Raw genomic sequence first — 21,529 nt, 5'->3', positions numbered from 1 at the left:
GGATGTTGTATGAATACTGTATTGGTCGTGGCGTTTTAATGCATTGTGAGTCTGGTCTATAAGTACACCTCATCCGGCGACACCCTAAAATTCTCTCCATCCTCCCGTATACTCTCCCTCTTCACATCCCTCTTGAGCGGTTTCCGCATATCAAACGCGTCCTCCCCAGTCTCCGGCGGATCCGCAGAATAATACTCCACCACCCTTCGATACACGCTATACCCGAACCCCTTGTACAGCCCGATCGCCTGCACGTTGCTCGCGCGCACAAACAGGTCGAGAAAGTATGCATCGTAAGGGTCTTCGCTTCGTCGCTCGAGGTTGTCGACTAGCGTTCGCGCGAGGCCGATCCGTCGGTAATCCGAGGCGACGCTGAGGCAGGTTACGTGGCCGTGCCATTCTTTCGCCTTGCCTTCGGTTTTGCCCATCACTGCAGCAGCACTTGTCAGCACCCACCCAACTCCAAAAACCATCAAACAAAACATGAAAAGAACTGTAGAAGAAGGAAAGAAGGAAAGATGAAAACGTACTATACCCGGTAATCTCCCCCCTCGGATTCTCAGTCGAAAAGAAAAGCGTCGGCCAGCTCACCAGATACGACAGATAGAAATTGATATGATAGTTCTCCGTCAGCACGTCCAAGTTCACCGCGTCGACCCGGAATAAATCTGTAGCGTGGAATGGACGTAGTGATGTCATTTTCACTATATGTTGTGGTAGGAGTAGAGAAAGGTGTGGAGAGGATGTGGTGAAGATGGGTTGAATATCTGAGTTAACTCCTAAACTCCTAAATGACGACGTGCGGCGTCCTCTTCAATAATCTCTGAATTCTACTCTGCAGCTGAGATCATATTCGTTCGATTATATTCACAGAATACTATTTACTTTCATAACATGCCAAATCATAACCAAAAAAAATGATAAATGTATATAAATGACAACAATATGGAATTAAACTCCGCAACATGGTATCTGTTCATAAATTCCCATCTATATTTATAGCTCACCCACCAAAATCGCATCCGTCGCAGAGTTGATATAATCTCTCTTTGACAAGAGCGACACTCCACCAAACCGCCTTTCCAGCTCAAGTCTGATGCCCTTCTTTGTGATTGTCATCAAGTCTGACGTGCGGATAATCTCCCGGATCTCAGTCAACAGCATATCGTCGCTCGGCAGATCGATAACTCCCATCTCGACCTCGCCGCCCGGCATCGGCATGCTCGGCTGTGCGAAATACACCGATCCACGATTCGACTGCGGCCGCGGCGAGCCTGGTACATACTCTGGCGGAATCGCGCTCACCTGTCGCGACATCCGGCTAGCTGGCGAGACCGACCGCGCCATCGACCGGTTATCTAGATTATATTCGCTCGGCGTGGGGTTGTAGTACGACGCAGGCCCGCCTCGGAATGAAGTCACCTCGCTCTTCACGTCTCCTGCCATTGTCTGTCGCTCATACTGATCCCACAGTTCGGCCTGGAAATCTTCCCATCGTTTGCGCGGGATCGAGTTTGGATCGAATTTACCCTCGTCCGAAATCAAGATCTGCTGTCCCTTCTCGCCCAGCACAACTCGCGTGTTTCCCCACGAGAAATCATCCATGTGCCAGAACGAGTAGATTGGTAGCGCCAAACTAAACACCGGAATCGCAGCCAAGTAGAAAATCATCCAGCCAATCATATCCCACTTCCGACGAAGCAAAAAGATCAGCGCCTGCAATCCGTACACCGCAACCAGCATCAGAATCGACGTCCAGGCAATCGCAGATTTGTCCGTCGCCAACTTGTAAATCAAATACACAAGGTATCCAACCGTAACCGGCTGAATCAGCGTACTAAACAAATCGAGAATAACAATAAATCGCATACTGAAACAGCAGAATCCACACAGCTGCGACATCGGCGCCAACTCGACCAAGTTGTGCACCGTCGAGTTAATCCATCGGCGTCGCTGAGAAACCAAAACTCGCCAGCTGTCGGGCGCCACTGTCTTACAGCCCGCGTGACTCAAGAACTTTGTCTTGTATGTCGGGTGATGTCGCAGAAGCAGCGTTGACAGGTATCGATCCTCACCGAGATGAAGCAAGTTCTTCATATGCAGCGTATCAACCCGAATCTCGGCATATCCCTCGACAACCGCGTTGCTCACAAACAGAGGCTTTCCAGACTCTGCGGTCCGGATTCGGAACATCGAGAAACAACCAGGAAGACAGGTGACACTACCAAACAAACTCTCGAAAGCTTTGGCGAGGTTGTGAGAGATATAGTACTCGTAGACCTGAATCATTGTGATGATTGACTGCTTGGAATTCGCCAGCGCAGTCTCTCCACATAATCCAATAACCTTTGTGTTTGCCAGGAATCCAGAAACCATTCGCGTGGCCGAATCAGGATTAACAGCCGTATCTACAAATCTGTTAGAAAAGTTTATAAAAAGAGAGACGAGGAGACTCACCTGCATCGACTTGCAAGATATATTCATAATAAGTCGGACTGACACCAATCACGTTTCTAATCTGGTGATAAAGTTCAAGCTCCAGCGGATTCATTGGCGAGTTATAATGAACTCGATTCAGGAATCTCATCAGCAGCATCTGCGAATCTCGCTTTCCTCTGTTTCCAGGACGACTGATCTCCGACGGCTTTCCGACCTTGACCACAACAACAAAAGGAACGATATGACCCTGGACTTCGTATAATCCCGAGTAAATCTTACCCATATTGTGCTGCTTCAGTCCTTCACCAAGAGATTCAAATGAAAGCGGCTCCGGATCAATGTCTGGCGAGACACCCAAGATATCAAGCACGATACGCGGAGTCGGTCGATCGTTACCCGCACCGACAATCATACCGTCGCAAATAATAAAAAGCAGCTTGCGCTTATCGTCGTACTGCATCGTAGCAAGCGAATCGATCGCACGACGCAGAGAGGTCTCGTCTTCGGTATAGGCAGGCACCTGACAGATGATGAAGTTGTCTAGATCTTCGGGAGTCTTCTTGCGACTGAACTGAAGTGCAGAAACAAACTTGACCAAGATAATTGCAACCATAAACAAGGAGATCACAAGCAAGAAATACTCGGAAAATCGGCATTTCACAGAGTTTCGAGTATCAACCTTTCCGACGTAGAAAAGATTACGCAGACAGACTTCCATGCGCTGGCGCATATCAGAATCCAGATCCAATTCTAACCACTTCTTTGTGATATCACTGCCAGCGTACGACTCAAAGAGGTTCACAACCGACGAATCCATAAAGTCGGTGTCCACATCGTCAGACGACTCCGCTCCATCGGGCTCCAAGACTTGACGACCACCAGCGAGATAATCGGTAAACTCGTAAATGTTCCCATGGATACTGGCAAGCACACGACTGTCATCATTGACGTATGTTTTCATTTTCTTTTTCGTGATACCAATGTCGCCCTTCTTGTAGTTTTTCCGGAAATTCTGCATCATTTCAAAGTACCAATCGGGTCGGTAGTCGTCGGTATAGTATCGGAAATCGTGATAGACCGCATTCTCATCGGTGCTGTTGCTTCCAGTATAGTCCAGAGTGACTGCAGGATCGATTGATCCTGAAGTTCCTTGGCAAAGAGCAGATACCTGGACGGGGAACAGCGTAGTAGCATCTGATCCGCCATAATCATACACATCCGACTTTGAGACAATGAGGGGATAATGGCCAGGCCCAAATTTCGAGAGGTCAAAAACTTCGCCGCGAATTGCAACATATGTCTTGCTGGGCTCGTCATCGTAGTTGTACGCCGTAAGCTCGGTCTCACTGAAGACATGCTGTGTGGGACACAGAGCGGCGGGAAATCCAACTATACAGTAGTTAGCTGAGATTGCTCTTAAAGCAGCAGGCGCAAACAAAATACATACCAATAAAGAAGACAGCCAAAAGACAGGCAATCCAAATCAACATATTAATAGCCAATTTTTCTCTCCAGGCGACTCGGATATCCTTTCGAGACATTCTGCCAACCACGCGAATGACTCCATCGGGTAACCACCAAGTTAGGAACATGACCAGACCCATCCAACGCCGTCTAGCACGAGTGGTCTTGATCGTTTCAATCTCTTCCTCATGATTGGCTTTTCCACGCTCGGCAAGCTCCTCGCGAGTTTCGAAATTTTTAAACATATCACCTTGCCCGCCGGCACCTACGCCAGTACCGACTGTAAGCGCATCTGTTGATCGGGATTTGTCTGGATCCGAGTATATATAGGCGCCGGCTCCAGTACCGAGCTTATCGGTGGAGTCAGAAAATGGGTTTCCGCGGGTCGGTGCGTTGGGATTGCCAGCAAGACCGTTGTTGTACTGGTAAGTACTATTAGGGTCAACGAGCTCTCTCCAAGCAACCTCAGAAAGAAAGACACCCGTGGTTCCGATCTTGACATCTCTATCACCCCAAGAATGCTCCATCATCACCTGCCGGACCTTTTCTTCGTCAGAGGCCAGCATATTCGAGTCATCATCAAAGCCTGAAAGTCCGAGGACTTCGGTGAACGACATGAACAGCGAAACATCGGTGACTTGCACTCGTCGCGCAATGTCAGAAATACCAAGAGCATGCACTTGCTGGCGGACACATTTGACATCGAATTGCCCGGTAACGTGACGGTCGTTGGGCTTGATACAGTGGATAAAGTAGGGATTGACGGTTGCAAACGAGCGTCGCATGACATCGAGGGCGTTATTGAACTGTCCGCTGGCAGTATAAGCCTTTTGTTCTCTATCCGCATGCGGCTGGTTGGGAGCTGTCGTCTCTGTCTGCGTTTTGCGCAAGACAGACGGTTGACGAAGAGGCTTTGACGAGAGCTGGCCTTGCATGATGGTGTCGCGCTCACGCGGGTGCTTGATGGCGACAACCGCCTTTGTGCGGCAAAGACCACGGAAAAAGACCGAAGACGTGCTTGAGAAGAGGTTCATCATATCGCCCGAGATCTCGTCTTGGTTGGCTTCAAGGATGCTTTCGAGCGAGTAGTTGACCTCGCCGGCGTAGTGACGGACCACAAAGGAATTGCCCTGAGGCGAGATGCTGAGCGAGGGGTTGGTTGCGAAACGCTTGCGCATGGATTCAGTCACTGCCGCAGTAGGCTTTCCGCGCCGGGTATTGTCGTCCAGCAAGGGTAGGATACCGACATGGGGTTTAGTGAGCAGAGCGACGGTACTGGTGTTGTCAAAGTACTCAATGCCTGGAATGTCGAGTTCCTCGGCCTCAAACTTCTCAGTCATGCGGTGGAAAAAGGCAAAGACCATGTAATTGTAGAGGGACTCGTTTGCGGTGTTGTAGAGAAGCTGATTGAGAGCCTCGGGACCGGAGACACGAGCGGAGCCAAACTCTTGGGGAACAAAGCCAGGGAAGTCGACGACGGAGATTGTGTTTGCGATCAGAGACTCATCCTGGGCGACGCGGTCGTTGATCATTTCTATGAGCCACTGCTCGGTCATTGCGTAGATGGTGCGAGCGAGATCATCGGCATGGGCCCGGGCTGCGTTGTGGTCGAGGACAAGAGTGACGCGCTCGCGCTTGAATGCCTGGGTCTTGTAGACAAGTGAAGCCTCTAGATCGTCGGGACGGACACCGAGGAAAGCGGCAATGATATCAAGCTGCCATTTGTTTTTTATGGTCGCGTGATTTTCGTCCGCATCGACGTCGGCATGGGCGGTAACAAACTCGAGCTGACCGATGTGGAGGATGGCGGCTAGGATCTGGCATAGCTCTGCGATTTCGTGTCTGTCAAAGTCGAGAAGTCTGAGGGCCGACTTGAAGTGGGCAAAACCTTCCTTGTCGTTGATAGCGGTCTTCAATTGAGTGGGATGGCCGAGGTAGCGGTAGCGTTCTTCGGGGTCGAGGGCGAGATGCTCCTGTTCGGGAGCGGTTGTGCCGGCAAGGAGATAGTAGAGGATGTGAAAGTTGCGCTCGCCGGTGGGCACTCTGCCGACGCGGTCGCGATCGAGACGGTATGTGATGAGTTTTGCGCCGATGAGGACGGCCTCGGGGTCGTACTGATACTCGAGCAAAAGGCCTGATTTTGACGCGACGGGAGTGGTTTGCGTTTTTGTTGTGGTGAAGGCGGAGAAGACAAAGAGAGCGGAGGAGATGCGGGCGGCAAGTGAGTCTAGAGCGAGGGTGTGCAGACGGGCGCAGAGATGGTTGCGGAGTTCAGATTTTCCGGAGCCGGACTCGCCGCTGGGGAAGGGTTGAGGTTAGTAGAGGGAGGGAGAGAGAAGATCAGAGAGGGGTTGGGGCATACAGGAAGAGGATGAGCTGGTTTTCAGATCTGCGGAGGAGACGGTCGTAGACGCGGGAGGCGAGATCGGAGACATCGCGGGGGTCGGAGGAGGAGAAGGTGTTTATGGCGATGAGGGAGTTTGAGGAGATGAAGGAGACGGGGTGGCCGGCATGGAAGCGCGCGCCGAGATGGGCGGTGATGGAGTGGTCGGAGAGGGCCGCTGCCGAGAGCTGGGAGACGTCAGCTACGGGCGGCATGGCGAGATGAGGAGGGGAGGAGGGAGGGAGTGGTGAGGTGGTGAAGAGGGAGGAGGTGGTGAAGAGAAGAGAAGCGGAGAGGTGCGAGACAGAGCGACGCTCGGCCAGAAAAAAGATAAACAAACCCGCGGCTGCTATTTTCAGGCGCTGTCTGCGGCTGATGCGGGATATATGCCCAGGATAGCAGTTACCCTATATAATAGTAAGCGAGAATAGTTATGGGGATATAAAGACTGCAGCCGCATGAACGACAGACGAACGCAGCTCAGAGTACTCCGCTTGCGTATTTTGATTGCGTCTCCGTCGGCTGCGATTTTTTTGGTGAAAGAAGCTGATTTCAGACAATTCACGTTGGAGACCGTCTTCTTCACTTGATTCTCTATAGAAAAGTGCATCTGTTGAAGGTCAATTCACTGCAAATCAGACCAACTCACACCGACTGCAGCTGCGCGCTGTGTGCTGTGCCGTCCGAAAATAGTTCACAACAAATAAATCGAAAAGTCGCGTTTCCTTCTTCTGCGCTCTGAGCATCAACATCAACTCAACCTCGACTTCTCTCTTTCTCTTCACCTCTTTCTCTTTATTCTCTGTTATTCTCTTCTTCTTTTTATCTTATTTTTCATTCTTCTCTTCTATATCTCATCTCCTCACTCACCCTCTAAATCGCGCACCGATCCGCCGGCGTCCGCACTGTGAGCCGCTCACCTCTGTCTCTCACCCTCCCTTCCCTCTACTAACACCCTCACCTCCCCCAGATGGACCAACCACTCTCGGCTGTCCTCCCGCAGCCTACTCAGCATGCGGTCTTTGCTGCCCTCAAGTCCGCCTTCGAGGCGAACCAGCCCGTCCGCCTCACCTCCACCTCTCTCGTGTTTATCAACAAACTTCCCGGCGCCTCTACCGACAACGACAACGACGACGTCGACTCGGAAATCCTAGACTCTCCCTTCCTCACTGCTATCTGGGAGCATGCTCGCCGCCGTGCCGAGGACCAGGCCGTCCTCGTTCTCTCAAACTCTTCCGCTCCTCCCCTCTCCACCCTCCAACATCTCCTCCCCGCCTTCCCAAACATCCCCGGCCATGTCTTCTCCGCCCTCACCGCCCTCGCGCCTTTCCTCAACGTCGGCCGCGTCAACACCGCTGTCTCTGTCGAGCTCTCTCTCTCTCTTTCTGGCCAAGTCCTCGCCTCACGCATCCGTGTCTCCGACGACAAAGCTGATCCCTCCGCCGTCCGATCGGCTATCGCGGCCTCGCCCGTCTTCACATACCTCCTCGAGACTGCGACTGACACCGAGCGCGACGCTCTCTCGCTGCGGTCTAATCTCAATGACTACGCGCTCATCCGCCACACAGTCTTGCCCGAGTCGCTCAAGCGGAAAGCGGCTGACTGGCGTCAGGCTCTCTTAGAATGCTCTCTCTCCGGCACCTCTGCCCTCCGTGGTATCTTCCAGGTTCTCTCTGGAATCCTTCTCTTTTCCAACAGCGATGAAGACGATATTCTTGACGGTGCAACTCTGCTGGGTCTCGACCCCGAAAAGCTCGACTCAGAGGCAATCATGTCCGACTCCGACAAGCGATTCGAGATCGTACTTCCCGCTTACAGATCTCTTCTCCTCATCATGGTAGCCGCTCTCAACAACTACCTTGCCACAATCGACGTCATTGCCGGTGCTCTGGACTCTGACGAGGTCTGCTCTGTTGTCTCGATCGTCGACATGCCTGCCGCATTCAAGGCCGCTGCCCTCAAACCCATCTTCTCCTCGGACCACACCCCCGGCTCAATCGCCTCGGAGATGATCCAGGATGGCATTGCAATCAGTCCCACTCCAGCATGGATTAACCAGACTTTACAACAGCAGGAACCAGCAAACCCTCTTGTCGACATTGCAAACAACAACATCAACATTTCTGCCGTCGTCGAGCCAAACGCTCTGCTCTCGACCATCCCATCTTCGTCTTCCTTTGGCGTCGCTTCTCTGATCTCCTCCGCCCGCGTCTGGCATATCATAAGCATTGCCTCCTCTGATTCATTCTCCGAAGCTCCCGTCGCTTCGCCCGGAAACGCCGCGCTGGCACCCTGGTCCAACACCGTCGTTTCCTCGCAGGTGCGCGCCTGGTTCATGCCCAACTGGCTCCAAAAATACAAAACCATCGACTTCACCGCCGACTTTGGCGTGGACGAGTTCTTGGACCGATACGCGCCCCTGCTGCAATCCAGCGGCATCGACCCTAATCACCCATACGCCCTCGACACCTGGGCACAAACGCAGCGCGAATGGGGCGCCGATGGGTTTTTCCATGGTCATCAGCGAATCTGGCTGCGCGAAGATGTCTGGCGAACGCTCGAAGGCGAGCTCGACGGATTGCTTTTGATGCAGCAGCAACAGCAGCAGCAGGCGCAGAATCTCGCCCCGGTTGAGAGTGAATATGGAATGTTCATCCCCGATCGAGTTGGTACCCCTGCCTCGCGCGAGCGGTTGCTCACTATGGGCGGAGACGAGTTGCGCGGTAGCGACGACGAGGATCTGACGATGTTTGGCTCCAAGTTTGCCGCCAACGATCCCGAAGCGCACGGCCGCGTCATCGAAGTCCGGCCCAAGACGCGCACTCGAAAGATCTGGACGGCAATCACTTGGCTTCTTACGTTCTGGATTCCTTCGTTTTGTCTGAATTGGGTAGGTCGCATGAAGAGACCTGATGTGCGCATGGCTTGGAGAGAAAAGGTTGCCATCTGCATCCTTATTGTCTTCCTCAACGCCGCCTTGATCTTCTATATGGGTGAGCCTCTATTTCCTTACATCTATTAGTCCATCTGCTAATCTGTATCTAGTTGGTTTACGACTGATCCTATGCCCTGATTACGACGACGCCTACAGCGCAGAGGAAGTCAGCTACCATACTACGTCAAATGACTTTTACGTCAGCATCCACGGAAAAGTTTACGATATCAGTAAGTATCTCCCAACCCATAACAATCCTGCAAACACTCACTCACACTCTAAAAGGTAAATTCTGGAAACTGCAGCATTCCGACAATGGCGTGGACACGACCACGTCAACCATGGAAGTTTTCGCCGGCCTGGATCTCAGCAACTATTTTCCTCCCCCGCTGACGGTGGTCTGTTCCGATCTCGTCACGGACGAGTCCGTCTATCTCTATGATAACACCACCGTCACCTACTCCACTGCCGTACACTGGTCCGGTCCTAAACTCCAGTCCGACGAGGACTCGGCTCTCTATGACATCAGCTGGTACAAAAGCACCTTCCTCCCAAAGATCAAGCAGTACTACAAGGGTGACCTTGTCGTGAAGAAGAGCACCGTCGAGAGCTATGGCGAGAACGGATACGACAACTGGGCGATCATCGACGGCAAGATCTATGACCTGACAAACTACTTTTACACAATCGACTTGTATCCCTCGTCAGAGAGTGACTCGTATGCGGTCTACGACTTTTTAGACTCGGACGTCAAGCAATTGTTTTCAGACTACCCCGGCCAAGACATCACAGACTACTTCTACGACACAAGCACGATCTCAGCATCCACGGCCGCCAAAAACCTCAAATGTCTCAACGGCGCATTCTACGCCGGCAAGGTCGACTTCAGAGAGTCTGCGCGCTGCACGGTGTCAAACTACATCCTGCTCGCGATGGCGGGCGTGCTCTGTTTTGTGATTCTGTTCAAGTTTATAATGTCGCTCCAGTTCGGCAGCAAGCCGATGCCGACGATGCAGGACAAGTTTGTGATTTGCCAGATTCCGGCGTACACTGAAGGAGAAGACGAGCTCCGACGGGCGATTGACTCGCTCACGGCGTTGCAGTACGACAACAAGCGCAAGCTGCTGTTCATCATCTGCGACGGTATGATTATCGGTTCTGGAAACGAAAAGCCGACGCCGAATATCGTGCTCGAGTTGCTCGGCGCCGATCCGAGACTCGATCCTCCCGCGCTTCCGTTTAGGTCTGTTGGCGAGGGCTCGGCGCAGTTGAATTACGGAAAGGTGTACTCGGGACTGTACGAGTTTGAAGGTAACGTCGTTCCGTACGTTGTGGTCGTCAAGGTCGGCAAGCCGACCGAGAAGTCCCGGCCCGGAAACAGAGGTAAGCGAGACTCACAGATCTTGCTGATGGACTTTTTGAACAAGGTCCATTTCCAGGCGGCCATGTCTCCCTTGCAGCTCGAGATCTTTCACCAGATCAACAACGTCATTGGAGTCGACCCCGAGCTGTACGAGTATGTGCTCATGGTCGATGCGGATACCTCTGTCATGCCTGATTCTTTAAACCGTCTCGTGGCAAAGTGCGTGCAGGACAGTCGCATCGCTGGTATTGCTGGTGAGACAAGTCTGACGAACCAGGAGAAGAGTTGGTGGACGATGATCCAGGTGTTTGAGTACTACATCTCGCATCACCTGTCAAAGTCCTTTGAGAGTTTATTCGGCAGCGTCACCTGTCTTCCGGGTTGTTTCTCAATGTACAGACTGCGCACGGCAGACAAAGCCAAGCCGCTCATCATCGCAAACGCAGTCTTGGAAGCCTATTCCGACGGCGACGTCAACACTCTCCACAAGAAGAATCTGCTGTCGCTCGGCGAAGATCGTTTCCTCACCACCCTGATGACGAAGCACTTCCCGCGTATGCGCTACGTCTTTGCCTACGACGCGCACGCAGAAACCGACGCCCCGGCAAGCTGGAGCGTTCTTCTTTCACAACGCCGCCGCTGGATCAACTCGACGATCCACAACCTCGCCGAGCTCGCGTTCCTGCCGGATCTCTGTGGCTTCTGTTTGTTTAGCATGCGCTTCGTGATCGTCATGGATCTGTTTGGTACGCTCATGTTGCCGAGTGTGATGGTCTATATGGTTTATATTATCTACAAGGCCGTCGTGGATCCGACTAATTTCCCGCTGATTTCTGTCTGTATGATTGCCGCGATTTATGGCATCCAGGCGCTTGTGTTTTTGCTCAGACGGCAGTGGCAGCAGGTGCGTCTTGACTATGTGTATTAACTTCTAACAACTAGTTCAACTGACTTGATTCCTATAGATTGGTTGGATGGTCATCTATCTTCTAGCCTACCCGATCTACTCGTTCGTACTCCCAGTCTACTCCTTCTGGAACCAAGACAATTTCAGCTGGGGAAACACCCGAATCGTCGTCGGCGAGCGCGGCAACAAAGAGATCATCGCCATCAACGACGAAGGCTTTGACGAACGCTCGATTCCTCTGCAAACATGGGAAGAATACGCCACGCACAATAACCTCCCCGGTCGCGTTCGTCCACACATCATCCCCTCCGTCGGAAGCGAGAAAGCCCCCGGCGTGATGTACACCAGCGAAATCATGAAGGAAGAAAGCTACGAGATGGAAGACATGCGCTCCGTCTACTCGTCCTATCCCCCGCCCGCGATGTCGGTCTACAGCGGCGTCCAAAACACTCCGCACCCGCAATCCCAGTACGGAGGCCGGCCGGGCTCGGTCGCGTACGGATACAGCGCTCCCTCGCCGGGTGCATACGCCCCGCACCCCGGCTACGCGGCCTCGCAGTACGCGCCTAGTGTCGCGCCGAGCGCGTACACGATGGGCACGCAGTACCAGCAGCGGCCGCAGCCTATGTCGGGCATGACCTTGTATCAGCAGCAAAACGTCCTGCTCGATCAACAAAGACAGGCAGGCTATGACGGCCGCAGCACGCCGTATGGTCGGTAAAGACCTGTTGAAGTTTAATCATTCGTTTTTGTTTATTTGCGTAGATATATTGAGACGTGGCACGGCTTACGATTTGTTTCTTACTTTGTTTATAATTGCAATCCATCAGCTATGAATACTTTCTGTAGGGCGTCGAGCACTTCTAGTAGGGCGGGTTCTCTGTTGCCGTGGCAACCGCGCCTAAATAAACACGCGTGCGGCTCACCAAAACTCAAAATTCCTCAACCGCCAAAAGCGACTTTGGTGTGTGTCGCTGGCATGCCACACGTCTGCTTCTGATATTGCACACGTTCAGCAGGGAATACACGAGGGCCAGCAGTTCTCTAGTCTTAAGTTGTTTGAGAGCTGACTAGAAGATTGTGGATTCTTTAGATTTTTAAGTATTGAGAAGGTACGTTTGTGTAGGAGGATTGAGCAAGACTGCGAGACGCGTTCGTGTGTTGTTGTCGTTGTTGTGATATCCTCCGTCTGCTCTCGCCCCAGACCATACACTAACAAACAAAAACCTCATGCAGCAGGAGAAAAGGAAAACGCAGACAGACCTAGAAAGCCATGGACTCGATCTCGGAAGGATTCGAGGACTCGCTCGTGATTGAGAGTAGCGCGTCTGAACTGAGTCGGGTGTCACTCGAAGACGGTCTCAACAAAGATCTCGCATACAAATACCGCAACAACAACAATAACAACAACAACAACAACAGCAGCAACTATAAGGCGACTAGAAACAAACCTGTCGAGTCGCTAATGGATCGGTTCCTCTCCTCGTCAGACGAGAGTGATAGTTTCACGTCCGGCGAGCGATACGCCTCTGCTGCGGCAGACATTTCGTCTTTGCTCGGGAGTGATAATAGCATTAGCGCGGCAGCAGAGGAACTTGATGCCGCGCTGAATGATGCCTCTGAAATGAGCATCGAAATCGGTCGTGGGTTCCAGGAATCCGTGAGTTCTCCACAGGTTAGTCGGCGCGCGCGTGCTTTACGATATAAACAAAGGTACTAACAGCAAAATAGGATCGACGACCGCTGGGTTCAGCGCGACGAGTGGTCTCGGCTACTACCCCACTATCCTCATCCAAGACCAGAAAATCTACAGCACCCCTAGGCGAGCGGCCAGTATCAGAGCTCAATCGCCCACGGAGTCCAGCACAAAGCCGCTTCGCGTCCTCGGCAAAGAAATCACAACAGCAGCAACCACAGCCACGCCGCTCGATGTCGCTCGCTACCGCGACAGAAGAAGTTCCGAAATCATTCAAATCGACGCAGGATCTTTTAATGCAGCTGGGTTTAAGAGAAGACAGTCCGCGACGAAAATCAACTAGTCGCAGCAAAAACCCGCCGCTTTCCTCTTCCGCGGGGTTTGGAAACGGAGCGACGGCGAAAAGTCGTAGTGTTTCCATGCCGGGGTCTATTAAGCAATTTACCGCCGATGACGACGAGACGGCGAATGTTTTGCTGCCGGATCTCACGGGGATCACGTCGCTGATCTCGGACGCGACGACCGAGGTGCGTAAGGATACGCATCGCAAGATAGGCTCGGTTCCGATTAGTGATGATGATCAAGGTATGCACCAATTCCAACTCTGTCTCTATTCAAATACTAACTCGCTCTAGCAATCCTCAACGCACTGAGAACGATGCAAGACCGCATCCAGCAACTCGAGACCAAGAACGCGACCTACAAGACCGCCGTGGCAACTCTAGACTCCGACCTGCGACGCACGAAATCCGACTACGAGACCGCGCAATCGCGCGTCGCAACTCTCGAGCGCGAACTCGAGCGCCAGCGACGCGAGGTAGCAGGAGGCATCAGTCCCGCCGGACGCGAGAAGATCCAGCGCGCGCTGGAGCGCGAGCGGCAGGAGTGGATGCAGAAGCAGACGCAGCTTAAAGACCGGGTGGAGGAGCTCGAGCGGGAGATTTCGTTTCAAAATATCCGGTGTCAGAGATTAGAAGAGGAGCGCGACGAGGCGGTGAAGTCGTTGACGAAGGAGGTTGAGCGGAACGGGCGGTTGAAGCAGATGAATACGGAGCTCAGAGAGCAGTTGAAGGTGAAGAAGAGTAAAGATCAGAAGAGCGGCAAGGCTGCGAAGACGACGGTTGTGGCGTCGGAGGACTCGTGGTCGACCGAGGAGTCGGATGTGGTTGAGCCTGGAAAGCGCGCGACGAGAAAGAAGGTGCGTCGGCCGAGTACGAAGCGGCAGCCAGCGCGAGTAGTTGTGAAATCCGACACCGAGAGCTTTGCAGATTACGACGATGAAGAATCGGTGTCAGACACAGACTCCATTGACGAAGACGTGGACGAGTACGACGACGACCTAGCATCTGAAACCGAACAAGTTCCAGCTCGTCGCTCAAAACGCGCAAGCCACCGCCCAGCAGCAGCAGCAGCAGCGCAGCGTCATCGTCACCGACCGGCGCGAGAGAAAGCTGAAAGGATACCCCGCCCGACGGCGGAGATGAAGAAAGTGATGGACACGCTGAACGCGCACAATCCGACGAGCTGCACCGTCTGCACGCGGCATCGCGTCCGTCTCAACCACGGCACTGCTGGCGCATACATGCCCGCGAGACCCTCCGCGTTCGACTCGCGACCTAGCGCGCCGGTCCCTGACACAGCTGCTCGCGCAGACAACAGCGGCGCCGACGGGCAATGGCAGGAAGAACACACGATGCGGCCGTCAATGCCGGCCGACGAAGCCGCCGCGCGCGTGCTAAGCCAGCTCGAGGACGAATTCCGCCACCTCAAGATCCGGTACCAGACCGAAGTGAGCGAGTACGAGCGACTCGACGCGGCGGTCGGCAAGCGGCGGCGGAAGGCGGTGGTCGCGCGGTTAAGGGCTACGGTCGATGCGCTTGAGAATAAGGCTGATCAGATTTATGCGATGTATGACGTGCTGGAGGCGAATATGGCCACGGACGCGTATCGGATGGGGAAGTTTGGAGGAGGGGGAGGGGGTGTGAGCGCGGGAGGGGTGCAGAGCGAGGGGATATGGAGCTCTGCTTTGCCTAGGAGGGTGTAGTTTTTGTATCTTCTCAGTGTTTTCGTTTTTGTGACTGTATTTTTACATCTAATCGTGTCGTTTCTCAATCAAGACTATTACTTCTAATATTACAAACTAACTAAAGAAAAACTTATACATTCTCGCCCAACAACCGCAACGCAGTCTTAAGCTCTTTAACCGCCGTCCCGACGTCCTCGTAATTCAACGCCGAGATCGCAAATTTGGAGTGCTTCTGCGCGAGCGTGAAGCGCTGCGCTTCGTCCATGATTTGCTGGACTGATTCTTGGGGTTTGCTGCTGCTGCTGCTGCTGCTGACGTTGTAGGAGGAGGTGGATGAAGGGGTGGTGGTGGAGGGAGGTGCGGACGGGGAGAAGTGCGAGGCTGGAGGTGCGGATGGCGGGACGGGCGAGAAGGATCGTGCGGGCGCGGATGGCGGGGGCGGTGAACCCGCTGAGATCGTCGACGACGCCGCTGAATGCTGAGGCGAGATCTGCTGCTGCTGCTGCTGCTCGTCATGCTGCTCAACCTCGCTCTCCTGCTCCTGTTTCTGCGTAGCCCGCGGATCCTCATAAACATTCGGATCCTCACCCAATTTAAGCGCGCGCTGGATCCGCACGGCGTGAAATTTGCAGTACTTTATCTGGTCGAGCAAAGTCTGGTCCGGGTCGCCGAAGAGCTTTAGGAGTTCGAGGAAGTTGGATGCCGCGAGGAGGTTTGTTGCCGTTGATCTGTGTTGTTAGCTGTTGTCTGAGAGTCAAGAGAGGGAGGGGGGGAGGGGGTTACTTTGTTGCGGTTTTGTTGATGAGGTCTTTATCTGCGTTTGCAAACACTCTGCTCGCGAACTTTTCGACATAGGCTTGGGCTACCATCTCATCATTGATCGTGTCGCGATCACTCAGTGCGTTTTTTTCCTACATCGTCATCAGCATCAGCATCAGCATCAACACATAAGTGAAGAACAGAAATAGTAGAGGACAGAGGAATCATACGGTCTCGACAACATCTAGAAGATTAGTAACGTACTCCGCGGCCTCGGGATCAGACTGATGCACCTTCGACGCAAGCGCTTCCTCGATCGCATAGTATTTACCTATCCACCATAATCCGCGTCAGCACAATCCCTCCTCCTCATCCTCCTCCTCTCCTCCCCATCCTCTCCTCTTCTTCTTGAACTTGAACGAAAAACAGATCTGACTAGAAAAGGGAATACGCACAGTAGTATGAAATCACAGGATCAGCTCGCTCGAGCTCGCGCGCTCGCGCAATGAACGGCTGGATAAACTTCAACGACGGCGGCGGCGGCGTGAGTGTAGTCATCCTCTCTTATTCTCCTTCTTCGTCGTCTTGCTGTGTCTGTAACTGTATGATTGTCGACTATCAACAATCGCTTCAAGTGGAGACCTCGAGCCCGCGGCGCCCCGGGCAGGAAGATTGATTAGGAACTGTGAGTTGTTTGTGAGCTTTGTGAGTTCTTGTGACTCACATCTAAACTCAAATTCATTACGTGTCCAGACGCAGCGCGATGAGTTCTGCAGAACCACCGAGATCGAGACTCGGGCAAGCAGCAGCGATCTTTGTCCGCCGCAGGATTCAGGAAATAGACAACAGGGAAAGAAGAGATGAAGAGGGCATATGTGCTGGTGATTGTGCTGGCGATGATGGTGTCGTGTGCGTCGGCTGCGTTTTACGGTAAAGACAGCGAGGTTATCAATTTGACGCCCAAGACGTTCAGGTCTGAGGTGTATGATACGAATTACACGACTATTGTCGAGTACTACGCCGAGTGGTGTAAGTATTCTCTCTATCTTCTTATAGCTGTATGGATGTATGGGCAGATGGCTAACAAGAACAAGGCGGCCACTGCAAGAACCTCCGCCCGCACTACGCCAAAGCCGCGAAATCGCTCTCCGGTCTCGCAAAAGTCGCCGCGGTGCGGTGCGACGACCCGTCAAACGAGCGACTGTGCGCAAAGGCGAATATCAAAGGCTACCCGACGCTCAAAATCTACCGGCCGAGCAAGCGCGCGAAATCAACTCCGATCGTGGAGGATTACCAGGGCGCGCGGACCGCGAAGGCGATCACGGGCATGGTTCTCGATCGGCTTTCGAATCGGGTGACGAGGCTGAGCAGCGCTGCGGACGTGGAGGGGTTCGTGGCGCAGAAAGAGGTGCCGCGCGTGCTGCTGTTTACGGATAAACCAAACACGCCGCCGATGTTTAAGGTGCTTGCGATCGACTTTGATTCGAGCGCGCGGTTCGGGATCGTGCGGAAGGCGGACAAGGCGCTGCAGAAGCGGTTCGGGGTGAAGAAGATGCCGACGGTGGTGGTGGTTACGAACGATGAGGAGGGGGAGGAGGAGGAGGAGAGGGCTGTGTATGAGGGGGAGATTAAGAAGGAGCAGTTGTATGAGTTTCTGAGCGGGTTCGCGACGCCGGCGGAGGGGAGGTTGAAGGGGGTTGTGCCGGCGAATTCGCCGCAGAGGTATGGTCTTGATAGCAGCCACGATGAGCTGTAGTATTATCACAAGATAAGATAAAAGATATCAAGATGGTAGGTAGATTATTGGATCTTGGCTTTGCTAAAGTCGAGCTCGGGATGCTGAGCCTGAAACTTTTTCAAGATGTCTTCTTTTTTCATCTCGTCGCTCGTGGGCTTACCCATCTGCTTCTGCTGTTGATCAAACTATAAGAACGTTAGCTACTTCTCACAAATAGCAGAGAAAAGGAACAGAAAGTAGCTACCATCATCTTCTCAACCATACTCCTCGTCTCGCCATCCAAATCACTCAACTTTGAATTCTCCGGCTGAATCCTCGCCACATCAATCTTCGGCGCACTCTTCACCACATGCGGCCACCACTCCAACCCGCTCGCCTTTGCGATCGTCAGCGTCACTTCTTTCTGGTCGTCGAGCGTCCAGGTCGAGTCGTCGACTTTCACGTCTTTGTAGAAATCGTCGTCGATCAGCGGGGTTGGGTTTGTTTTGAGCGAGACGAGTAAGTGAGTTCGCGTGATTTTGATGGAGAGGTCGCGCGAGCGGGTGCCGGGGGGGACCGGGACGGTCACGGTTAGTTCTTCGAGGACTTGGGTCCATTTGTATGGCAGGGCTGCTCTGTTAGTCTTCCTCTACTCGAGCAAACATGGGCTTGAAAGGGTAGGAATACGCACCATCCTGCTCCATCTGCTCCTTCGCAATCGCCGCGGCGAGTTCTTCTTTCGACTGTTCGGGTTTATCGGACTGCATCTTTTAGTTATAGAAATTAGTCTGGTGATGATGCTCAAGCAGAGAGAAGAGCAGAGAAACGAGTTCGCCGCAGTAGTCGCGGCGTGCTGTTACGTAACGTCTTAGTAAGGATCACGTGCGCTGGTGACAACATCGTGGGCCATCGATGAGATGTCTTTTGATCTTGCACATCGACCTGCAGTGATTGAAGTCGAGAGAGAGAGAGATGTCGGCATCGCAGAGTGCAGGGATAGGGATATTAGACGGGACACTGGATACCTCGCAGGTGCCGGTTGACGCACTGGAGCCACTCCGGCTTCGTCTCTCACATGTAATGCATACTTTTAATTCGAGAACTGAAGAAGAGCAGATACTGATATTCAAATAGTTGACGCACTGGCTGAGTCGTCTACAAGCCCATGTCCAGCAACAAGCGCTACCCTCCTGGCCGTCGATCCACTCCCAATTCGCCATGATTCTCAAACAACTCAACTTTCTAACCCACACGCTCGAGACCCACGCCGAAACCCTCCGCACGACGAACGCGTACCCGCTGCCTACCTTCCCGGTCGCGAAGCAGCCCGGTCTGCTACCCACGCTGCTGAGGAAGCGGAATGAGCCGGAGGTAGACGAGTGGATTGAAAAAGGGAGGAAAGAGGCGGAGGAGACAGGGAGTAGTGCGCGGGCGGACGACGAGGTGTGGAAGGATGCGTATTTGCTGCTGGTTGCGTTGCAGCATCGGCGGACGGAGGAGGTGCTGGGGTTGGAGGATGGGAAGGGTGCGGGCGAGCAGGGAGGAGGGGGGGTGGGTGGAGGGGAGGGAGGGGCGGAGGCGATGGAGTGTAGTTTGGATCAGATATTGAGGTATGTTTATCAGGGGATTGATGTGCATGAGCCGGTGCGGAAGGTAGCTATGAGTACGCGGGTGCCGGTTGCTCGGAGGATGTAGAGTGGTTTTTATGTATGTACAATACATCAGATATACAATATTACATTTATATACACAATTTTTTCACTATTACTCCTCTTTTTCTGAAGGCCTCGTTTGTGGCTTTGCAGGAGAGTTCCAGTACACAATCATCAAGACAAACAAGACAAAGTTGAGGACAGCACCCAATCCCGCGCCGGTCAAGACGATCAGATCATCGACCTCCTGGGCCATCGTAAACAGTCTTGCGAGCGAGCCCAGGAGATACGCGACCGCCGAGACGGCAGATAACTGACCGGTGCTCTTTTCGCGCAGGATAGTGAAAATCTGAGGAACCTTGCTTGCGAGACTGAGCGGGATGGTGGCAGCTTGCAGGGCTTGCAGGGTAGCGAGGGAGGGGCCGGGCGAGGCGAGGACGAGGAAGTACGTGGCGAGGGCGAAGGCGGGGGGGATGATTGCGAGGGAGGCGTAGGAGGAGGAGTAGATGAGGAGAAGACAGATGATGATGAGGTCCTGGACGAAGAGGAAGGATTGCTCGCCGTAGGTGGAGAAGGGGAAGCCGAGACGGGCGGCGTAGGCAAACATGATGAGGTAGGAGGCGGCTTCGAGCAAGGTCGCGGAGACGGAGACGCCGACGGCGGAGCGGGAGCGGATGAGTTTGATGATTTGCGGGAGTTTGACGATGGAGGAGGCAAAGACGATGGCGAGGCCGATTGCTTTTGAGATGGCGAATTTGAGACAGATGGAGGTGTTGTCGGAGAGGGGGGGTTGGAGGAAGGCGAGATCGAGGACGAGGAGGGAGTAGCAGTCCTGGCCGAGGATGGAGGAGGCGAGGTGGGCGATGGGGGTGGGGAGGGAGTGGGTGAGGGATTGGAGATGGGAGCGAATTGAGTCCATTGTGTGAGAGAGAGTAGATTTAGATGGAGGGAGAGAGAGAGAGAGAGGGAGGGTGGAGGGGTTGAGGAGGTGAAGATGGAGCTGCGGCGTGATGTAGGTCACGTGGATATAAATGTCACGTGAATGAGATCTGCACTATATCAAAGTGGTGGAGAGCAGGGGGTGTAGGGTAGATAGAGTACAGGTGGAGTACGGAGTGTATAGGTAGTATAGGTAGTGTACAAGTGTAGAGTATAGAGGATAGATAGTATAGTAGAGTATGTATTATACTAGTAGAGTAGAAGTATAGAAGGTGGACAGAATAGGAAATACCAGAATAGGAAGGAGGAGGAGGGTGCATGAGAACAGACGACGAAAGAGGAGTAGTGGATCACGAGAGGGAATAAGAAGATGCAGAAGACATGCAGATGCGGTGCAAATGGGAAGATAAAGAAGAAGAGGAGGTGAAAAAAAGAGTGAGAAAGAGTGAGAAAGAGAGAAGAAGAGGAAGAAAAATCTTTGCGGTGAGGAAGTGAAAAGATTTTCAGGAAGAAGATCGCTGAGGTGGAGGTTAGTGCGGCTTGTGGCTGGGAGGGTAGAGAGAAGAGAGTGAAGATAGTAAGAAGAGAGAAGATAGTAAGAAGAGAAGATAGTAAGAAGAGAAGATAGTAAGAGAGGTGTAATAATAATAATAATGAATGCTAATGCAATTGCAACAGTAAACAAAGAGCAGTTAGGTACCGGCGATATGCGAAGAGAAGAGAGCAGAGAGAGAGAAGAGAGAGCAGAGCAGAAGAGTCTTTTCTCAGACTCGTTATCTTCTTATCTTGGTCTATACTTTATGCTCTCTGCTGAAGTAATGAATCTATACTACACATACAATTCAACAACAACAACAATAACATAACAATAACATAACAACAACATCAACATCAACATCAACATCACACTGCGTATGTGGCTTACTCTCAGTCCAGGCAGGCTTTTGGTGGCGCTCTGATTGACCGCTTCCCGAAAAGCCTCTTTCCTAAACAACACGAGACCTGCTTATTGTTTAGTGTTGATATCTTGTTGCTGTTCTTCTGTTCTGTATTCTTCAGTATATCCATCCTCTATCCATCAGCTTCCTCAACAACAACATCCTCCTCTCATTCCTACTCCCCCTCGCCGCTTATCTCTCGGTGGATCCACTTCCCGATAGCGCGCTCGCTCTGTCCAATGGCTTCTCGGCCCGCTATCTAGAGTTTTAATACCCATTCGAGTAGAGTTCGCTATTGTGCCTTGTACGCA

General features: G+C 52.8%; 9 protein-coding genes across 9 annotated transcripts; 4 read left to right on the top strand and 5 right to left on the bottom strand.

The window, feature by feature from the left end:
- Positions 1–8: 8 nt before the first annotated feature.
- BZA70DRAFT_1003 (acyl-CoA N-acyltransferase) lies at positions 9–785 on the bottom strand. Its single transcript, XM_064909311.1, has 2 exons — positions 531–785; positions 9–430 (listed from the first exon to the last, which is right to left on the bottom strand). Exons 1-2 carry the CDS (start codon positions 697–699, stop codon positions 57–59), a joined length of 543 nt encoding a protein of 180 aa, XP_064770051.1. The 5' UTR covers positions 700–785; the 3' UTR covers positions 9–56.
- Position 786: 1 nt separating this feature from the next.
- Positions 787–6,570, bottom strand: BZA70DRAFT_1006 (chitin synthase ChsE). Its single transcript, XM_064909316.1, has 4 exons — positions 6,266–6,570; positions 3,887–6,201; positions 2,458–3,828; positions 787–2,408 (listed from the first exon to the last, which is right to left on the bottom strand). The coding sequence occupies exons 1-4, from the start codon at positions 6,499–6,501 to the stop codon at positions 997–999; spliced, it is 5,334 nt and encodes a 1,777-aa protein (XP_064770050.1). The 5' UTR covers positions 6,502–6,570; the 3' UTR covers positions 787–996.
- A 2,397-nt stretch (positions 6,571–8,967) lies between these two features.
- BZA70DRAFT_270213 (chitin synthase) lies at positions 8,968–12,328 on the top strand. The gene is made up of 4 exons (XM_064911268.1): positions 8,968–9,279; positions 9,332–9,451; positions 9,507–11,488; positions 11,550–12,328. The coding sequence occupies exons 1-4, from the start codon at positions 8,988–8,990 to the stop codon at positions 12,210–12,212; spliced, it is 3,057 nt and encodes a 1,018-aa protein (XP_064770049.1). The 5' UTR covers positions 8,968–8,987; the 3' UTR covers positions 12,213–12,328.
- Positions 12,329–12,764: 436 nt separating this feature from the next.
- Positions 12,765–15,231, top strand: BZA70DRAFT_286394 (centrosome microtubule-binding domain of Cep57-domain-containing protein; the record flags this gene model as incomplete). Its single annotated transcript, XM_064913859.1, has 3 exons — positions 12,765–13,166; positions 13,223–13,772; positions 13,823–15,231. The coding sequence occupies 3 exons, from the start codon at positions 12,765–12,767 to the stop codon at positions 15,229–15,231; spliced, it is 2,361 nt and encodes a 786-aa protein (XP_064770048.1).
- A 56-nt stretch (positions 15,232–15,287) lies between these two features.
- Positions 15,288–16,646, bottom strand: BZA70DRAFT_691 (Vta1 like-domain-containing protein). Its single transcript, XM_064915328.1, has 4 exons — positions 16,428–16,646; positions 16,203–16,303; positions 15,997–16,124; positions 15,288–15,941 (listed from the first exon to the last, which is right to left on the bottom strand). Exons 1-4 carry the CDS (start codon positions 16,528–16,530, stop codon positions 15,344–15,346), a joined length of 930 nt encoding a protein of 309 aa, XP_064770047.1. The 5' UTR covers positions 16,531–16,646; the 3' UTR covers positions 15,288–15,343.
- A 1-nt stretch (position 16,647) lies between these two features.
- On the top strand, positions 16,648–17,881 carry BZA70DRAFT_721 (thioredoxin-like protein). Its single transcript, XM_064915353.1, has 2 exons — positions 16,648–17,001; positions 17,067–17,881. The coding sequence occupies exons 1-2, from the start codon at positions 16,833–16,835 to the stop codon at positions 17,726–17,728; spliced, it is 831 nt and encodes a 276-aa protein (XP_064770046.1). The 5' UTR covers positions 16,648–16,832; the 3' UTR covers positions 17,729–17,881.
- On the bottom strand, positions 17,546–18,456 carry BZA70DRAFT_300496 (HSP20-like chaperone; the record flags this gene model as incomplete). Its single annotated transcript, XM_064914708.1, has 3 exons — positions 17,546–17,895; positions 17,955–18,319; positions 18,381–18,456. 3 exons carry the CDS (start codon positions 18,454–18,456, stop codon positions 17,773–17,775), a joined length of 564 nt encoding a protein of 187 aa, XP_064770045.1. The 3' UTR covers positions 17,546–17,772.
- A 205-nt stretch (positions 18,457–18,661) lies between these two features.
- BZA70DRAFT_286390 (mediator of RNA polymerase II transcription complex subunit 8-domain-containing protein) lies at positions 18,662–19,384 on the top strand (the record flags this gene model as incomplete). The annotated part of the gene is made up of 3 exons (XM_064913858.1): positions 18,662–18,766; positions 18,824–19,240; positions 19,313–19,384. 3 exons carry the CDS (start codon positions 18,662–18,664, stop codon positions 19,382–19,384), a joined length of 594 nt encoding a protein of 197 aa, XP_064770044.1.
- BZA70DRAFT_270199 (uncharacterized protein) lies at positions 19,228–20,344 on the bottom strand. The gene has a single exon (XM_064911267.1). The coding sequence runs from the start codon at positions 20,258–20,260 to the stop codon at positions 19,454–19,456; it is 807 nt and encodes a 268-aa protein (XP_064770043.1). The 5' UTR covers positions 20,261–20,344; the 3' UTR covers positions 19,228–19,453.
- Positions 20,345–21,529: the final 1,185 nt, after the last annotated feature.

This window comes from Myxozyma melibiosi (assembly GCF_037950935.1).
Source record: "Myxozyma melibiosi strain Phaff 52-87 chromosome Unknown BZA70scaffold_1, whole genome shotgun sequence".
In the NCBI taxonomy this organism is placed as follows: Eukaryota; Fungi; Ascomycota; class Lipomycetes; order Lipomycetales; family Lipomycetaceae; genus Myxozyma; species Myxozyma melibiosi.
Note: the sequence above shows the minus strand (reverse complement) of the source record. Positions and strands in the feature narration are given on the sequence as shown.

What these genes read in the sequence shown, in the direction of transcription:
- BZA70DRAFT_1003 (XM_064909311.1), bottom strand. Translation starts at nt 699, where the DNA reads ATGACATCACTACGTCCATTCCACGCTACAGATTTATTCCGGGTCGAC. An exon ending in GGGGGAGATTACCGGGTATA is followed by an intron (nt 431 to 530) that starts GTACGTTTTCAT and finishes GTGCTGCTGCAG; the next exon opens with TGATGGGCAAAACCGAAGGC.
- BZA70DRAFT_1006 (XM_064909316.1), bottom strand. Translation starts at nt 6,501, where the DNA reads ATGCCGCCCGTAGCTGACGTCTCCCAGCTCTCGGCAGCGGCCCTCTCC. An exon ending in AACCAGCTCATCCTCTTCCT is followed by an intron (nt 6,202 to 6,265) that starts GTATGCCCCAAC and finishes ACCCTTCCCCAG; the next exon opens with CGGCGAGTCCGGCTCCGGAA. An exon ending in TATCTTGCAAGTCGATGCAG is followed by an intron (nt 2,409 to 2,457) that starts GTGAGTCTCCTC and finishes ACAGATTTGTAG; the next exon opens with ATACGGCTGTTAATCCTGAT.
- BZA70DRAFT_270213 (XM_064911268.1), top strand. Translation starts at nt 8,988, where the DNA reads ATGGGCGGAGACGAGTTGCGCGGTAGCGACGACGAGGATCTGACGATG. An exon ending in CGCCTTGATCTTCTATATGG is followed by an intron (nt 9,280 to 9,331) that starts GTGAGCCTCTAT and finishes ATCTGTATCTAG; the next exon opens with TTGGTTTACGACTGATCCTA. An exon ending in TCAGACGGCAGTGGCAGCAG is followed by an intron (nt 11,489 to 11,549) that starts GTGCGTCTTGAC and finishes TGATTCCTATAG; the next exon opens with ATTGGTTGGATGGTCATCTA.
- BZA70DRAFT_691 (XM_064915328.1), bottom strand. Translation starts at nt 16,530, where the DNA reads ATGACTACACTCACGCCGCCGCCGCCGTCGTTGAAGTTTATCCAGCCG. An exon ending in TCCTGTGATTTCATACTACT is followed by an intron (nt 16,304 to 16,427) that starts GTGCGTATTCCC and finishes TATGGTGGATAG; the next exon opens with GTAAATACTATGCGATCGAG. An exon ending in ATCAACAAAACCGCAACAAA is followed by an intron (nt 15,942 to 15,996) that starts GTAACCCCCTCC and finishes CTAACAACACAG; the next exon opens with ATCAACGGCAACAAACCTCC.
- BZA70DRAFT_721 (XM_064915353.1), top strand. Translation starts at nt 16,833, where the DNA reads ATGAAGAGGGCATATGTGCTGGTGATTGTGCTGGCGATGATGGTGTCG. An exon ending in CGAGTACTACGCCGAGTGGT is followed by an intron (nt 17,002 to 17,066) that starts GTAAGTATTCTC and finishes AACAAGAACAAG; the next exon opens with GCGGCCACTGCAAGAACCTC.
- BZA70DRAFT_270199 (XM_064911267.1), bottom strand. Translation starts at nt 20,260, where the DNA reads ATGGACTCAATTCGCTCCCATCTCCAATCCCTCACCCACTCCCTCCCC.